This window comes from Herpailurus yagouaroundi, unplaced genomic scaffold (assembly GCF_014898765.1).
Source record: "Herpailurus yagouaroundi ecotype Mexico unplaced genomic scaffold, PumYag 566, whole genome shotgun sequence".
NCBI lineage: Eukaryota > Metazoa > Chordata > Mammalia > Carnivora > Felidae > Herpailurus > Herpailurus yagouaroundi.
The window spans coordinates 375,583-380,650 of NW_024412783.1; the positions used below are offsets into that span (position 1 = coordinate 375,583).

Genomic DNA, 5,068 nt, shown 5'->3' on the forward strand with positions numbered 1-5,068 from the left:
ATCACAGCAAAGAGAACCATCAACAATATTAAAAGACAAACTACTGGGGCGCCTGGGTGGTGCAGTCGGTTAAGCGTCTGACTTCAGCCAGGTCACGATCTCGCGGTCCGTGAGTTTGAGCCCCGCATCAGGCTCTGGGCTGATGGCTCAGAGCCTGGAGCCTGTTTCCGATTCTGTGTCTCCCTCTCTCTCTGCCCCTCCCCCGTTCATGCTCTGTGTCTCTCTGTCCCAAAAATAAATAAACGTTGGAAAAAAAATTTTTAAAAAAATAAAAAAAAAATAAAAGACAAACTACTGAATAGGGAAAAGTATACTTTCAAGTCATATGTGTGAAAAGGGGCTGGTATATAAAATATAAAAAGAAAACATATAATTCAATAGTAAGAAAAAATGAGTAAAAAATTGGCTGAGTTTCAAATAGAGGTCATTTTCTGAAGAATATTCAGATGGACACAGATTTTAAAAAATGATCAATGTCATTAATTATCATAGAATGCAAATACACTACAATGATCTATCACCTTACATATTTAAAAGAGCTATTATCAAAAACACAGGGAATAAGAAGTGCTGGTGAGGATGTGGGAAAATGGGAATCTCTTCACTGTTGGTGGAATGTAAACAGCTACAGCCATCATGGAGGAAAGTATGGAAGTCCCTCATTACATTAAAAATGAAACTACCATATTATCCAGAAATTCCACTGCTGGATATTTTTCCAAAAATACAAAAACACTATTTGGAAAAGATATGATAATCTGTATGTCAATTGCAGTATTATACACAATAGCTAAGAAGCTAAGATAGGGAAACAACCTACATATCCTAAGTATCTGTTGATGTGTGTGTGCGTATGTATGTATATATTATACGTATATACGTATATATTATAATATATATTATAAATGTTATAATATTTCTTGTTCTTTTGTCCCATTTTATTTATTTGGGGAGATTTGCTAAATATATTAGAACTAGTAAAATGGATAATACATCTAGTTGGACTGTTTTGAATGTCATTTCAATGTATTAATAAAATCTTATTACCCACAAATTAAGGGAAAATATATGCCATTTACATTTATTGAAAAATTACCACGAATATAAAGTGATTGGGAATATATATTTTTTAAAATCTCAATTATCTTAATTTTCTATATTAATATCATCTTTGTCTGGAATCTTGGAATGACATTGTTCCTTATGAGTGTAAAAGGTGAAAATGATGTATTTCTAAAGCAGCAGGATTAATGAGAACTTTGTCGACACTTAGAGCAGCAGATCCTCTGAATCACTCTTCTCAGGGCTCCCATCACCTCCTTGTTTCTCAAGCTGTAAATGATGGGGTTGAGCATTGGGGTCAGGATCGTGTAGAAGACCGCCAGAATTTTGTCCTCTGTTGGAGTTCTCAGCGATCTTGGGCATAGGTAAGTGTAAGCAAAGGGTGCATAGTAGAAAGTTACCACAGTGAGGTGTGTGCTACAGGTGGAATAGGCCTTCTTCCTCCCTTCTGTTGAGTGCATGCGGCAGATGGTGAGGAGAACTCGGCCATAGGAACATGCAATGCTAATGAAAGGTAACACAAGGAAGAGTGTGGTGCTCACAAACACCGTGTACTCATAGACCCAGGTGTCCATGCAGGCCAGTGTCAACATGGCCGGGAGATCACAGAAGAAATGATTGATGGTTCTGGATCGACAATAAGGGATATGGAGGGCATATATATTGTGGGCACAGGAGTTGATCGAGCTCATTATCCAAGATCCTGTAATCATCAACACAAGTACTCTTTTTCTCATATGAATGACATAGTGAAGAGGAAAGCAAATGGCCACATAACGATCATAAGCCATACAGGCCAACAGTAATCCTTCTGCACCAGCTAATGTAATGAAGAAGAAACTCTGAACTCCACACCCAATGAAAGAAATCGACTTATTTCCAAAGAGATAATTGGACACCATCTTGGGGACAATGGTGGAGATGTAGTTCAGGTCCATGAGGGAGAGCTGACTAAGTAGAAAATACATGGGTGTGTGGAGATGAGTGTCCAGGAGGATGACGATGATCATGGACATGTTGCCAAAAAGAGCCATTAAGAAAATGAGAACAATGAAAATGAAGGAAAACAGGCCAATTTCTGATGGTGGGAATAATCCCAATAAGAAAAAATCAGTAGATGTTTGGTTATTATTTTCCATGGGACATTAATTTAGCTTTCCCTAAAGAGAAACACATATTACATACAAAAAAATTAGCTTTTATTAATTCCTTTTTTTGTTCCAAACTGATTTATTAATGAAACATTGTAACTCTTAAAAAAAAACTTAACACATATTCTGATATAACAAACCTGCCAGTTTTTGCCTCATAGATAAAATCTTTATAGGAAATGCATATATATACAAAATATTTCATAAAAATCTGTATATCTAAGAATAATATATTTCTGTAATAATTTTATTGAAATTTATATATATATATTATTTTTCTATATACATTTAGATATTATCAACATCAGAACTTACACATTTTATATATGCACTGTTAATCAATGTAAATGCATACCTTACACACCATGTTTAATACATTTTATTACTCTTAGACAATTATTTCTTCTTATAATAAAGCACTAATAATTCTGAAAATAAATTAGCCTATCAGTTCATGCTAACAAATACATACCTTTTTTTTTTTTTTAGTTTTCTCCAAAAAGCTTGCCAAATCAAGCTTTGTAGATCCTAAGTATCATTATCTGATGATGGAGTGGTGGAAGGAAAAGTTTGATGATATAGAGATGGGTAAGATTTCATCCACAGTGGCCTAATTTACAAATCATGGTCTGGTATTTGGTATTTAAGAATCAAGCATTAGAAGATAAGCATATTGTTTAAAATATATAGGAAGTATTGGAAAAAACTGTAAAATAATTTGAAGTATTAGCTTTGGGTTTCAAGAGGAGTGGGACCATCATTCAACTCTGTGGTTTGTCGATGCCATGCCCATACATTATTTGTATAAAATATTAAAGTGATATAAAAGTAATTTCAGTTCCTAATTTACATAGTAAAATTAGTGCAGATGTGAATCTCCAAATCCACTGTGAAGTACTTGCAGCAGGGTTAGGGTCTATGTGAAACAACTGATTTTCAATTATTGTGTGGTTACTGTCAACATGCAAAGGAAATACTGGGAGAGCTAGCTTTGTTTATAAGGTGGCATTTGGATAGGCATGAGGAGAGCATATTAAACTGATATCATGGGCTATAATTTGTATTAGTAGTTTCAATCATCAACCAAATTGAAAATGTAATAATTGTAATTACCAAGGACATTAACATTGTTACTACTTCTATCATTTGTATTTATATAGGGCCAGTTATGACAAACATTCCATGAGGTAGTTAGTATTATTTCTGTTTAATCATGAGAAAAAAACAACACAGAACAGAATAATGAATGGGACATCAGGTTTGTTCTTTGATGTCATGTCACATGACTGCTAAGGCAGCGATTTTGATTATCTATGTTCCTCTGTTCTTACATGCTAAATAACTTGCCATGTGATATCATTGAAAGAAGCCTTGCATCTGACACGAAAGCCACCATAGCTATTAAATATCTGTTTCAAGATCTAAAGTATATAAATATAATTTTTAGGTGAAAGTAATTAGATTATTTCCCTTTTATTTTGATTTTACCCAGTGAAATAATGAAAACTAATCTATTTACATACCATGTGGAAAAAATTGCACCTGCTTCAATCTTTTAAGTTTCACTAAAACTTTGGTTTGGGTATCAGCTTTACTGGCAATATACAGTGGAGGAAAAGGGAATGAGATGGCTCCTAGGTGAGTTGGAGAACCAAGCCTTGAACCCAAACAAGATCCATACATGTCAGAGAAGATAGAACTGTACACTTTCAGTGACCATCTCCGCTGGGTAGGACCTAACATGTGTCAAGATTTGTGCCAAGAATAAGTTTTCTTTCCTTCTTTTTTTTTTTTTTTAAGTTTATTTATTTTTGAGAGTGAGAGAGACAGAGTGCAAGCCAGAGAGGGGTAAAGAAAGGGATACATAAAATCCAAAGCAGACTCCAGGTTCTGAGATGTCAGCACAGAGCCTGATGTGGGGCTCAAACTCACAAACTGTGAGATCATGACCTGAGCCAAAGACGGACTCCCAACCTACTGAACCACCCAGGAGCCACTAAATTTTCTTTAATCCTTCAGTCTACTTGAAGTTGATATAACCATAAATATGGCTATGGATGTTTGCAGATGATAAATCAAGTTTCAGACATTTAAGTGAATTCCTTAGATTTTCTGCCTGAATTTAGATGCTTGGTAGATAGATGAAGATATTTATATATTAATGTTTATTTAAATTTAATCTCATCACTAAAAATTCAGGTAACAATTATCAAATGAAAAGTTGTTACTTTTAACTGCTCAAAACTAAAAGAGAAATAAAAAGAAAAATATAAACATTATTAAAATAAAAATTTACTATAGATGAAAGAGAGTCAAGAAGCTGTATAAGTTCCTTTAATGCCCAAATAAGATGGATTGGTGCCTATATTTTTTTCATTTCAATATCTTTCCTCTTTCCTCTAATTTGATGTTTTAATTATATTTCCAGTTGCTCCCTGCAGAATACAACTTTAATCCATGAGGTAGAGGACACCCACAGCACTCCCAGATCCTCTCAATCACTGCCAGGTCCTCTAAATGAATTATAATCCATGTCTTGCCTCAATATCAGTGTCCTTGGGTGATTTTGTTTACAAAGAAACGTCCTTCTCTGTATTATCTCCCTTGTAGATCAAGTTATAAATGTGTATATTCAGTTCATTCCTACATCATGATGAGGAAAATTCTCTTATTTATGTCCAGTTTAAAAATAAATTGCATGTTATCATTTTAATTTAGTTTAATGTAATTTAATTAATTTAACAAACATTATTTAGCTTGGTTTCATTCTTTTTCTCATGTTTCCCATGTTCCTATTCAATTGCAAACAAAATTTTAAAAGCATCTCACTTTAGCGATTCACATGCTTGCAGAAT

At 34.0% G+C, this 5,068-nt stretch overlaps 1 protein-coding gene across 1 annotated transcript; it reads right to left on the reverse strand.

Annotated features, from left to right (window-relative positions):
• Nucleotides 1–1,247: 1,247 nt before the first annotated feature.
• Nucleotides 1,248–2,201, reverse strand: LOC121023572 (olfactory receptor 2L5-like). The gene has a single exon (XM_040465526.1). The coding sequence runs from the start codon at nt 2,199–2,201 to the stop codon at nt 1,248–1,250; it is 954 nt and encodes a 317-aa protein (XP_040321460.1).
• Between the last annotated feature and the right edge of the window lie 2,867 nt (nt 2,202–5,068).

Bases quoted from the DNA above. Each gene is read 5' to 3' on its own strand.
- LOC121023572 (XM_040465526.1), bottom strand. From the start codon at position 2,201: ATGGAAAATAATAACCAAACATCTACTGATTTTTTCTTATTGGGATTA.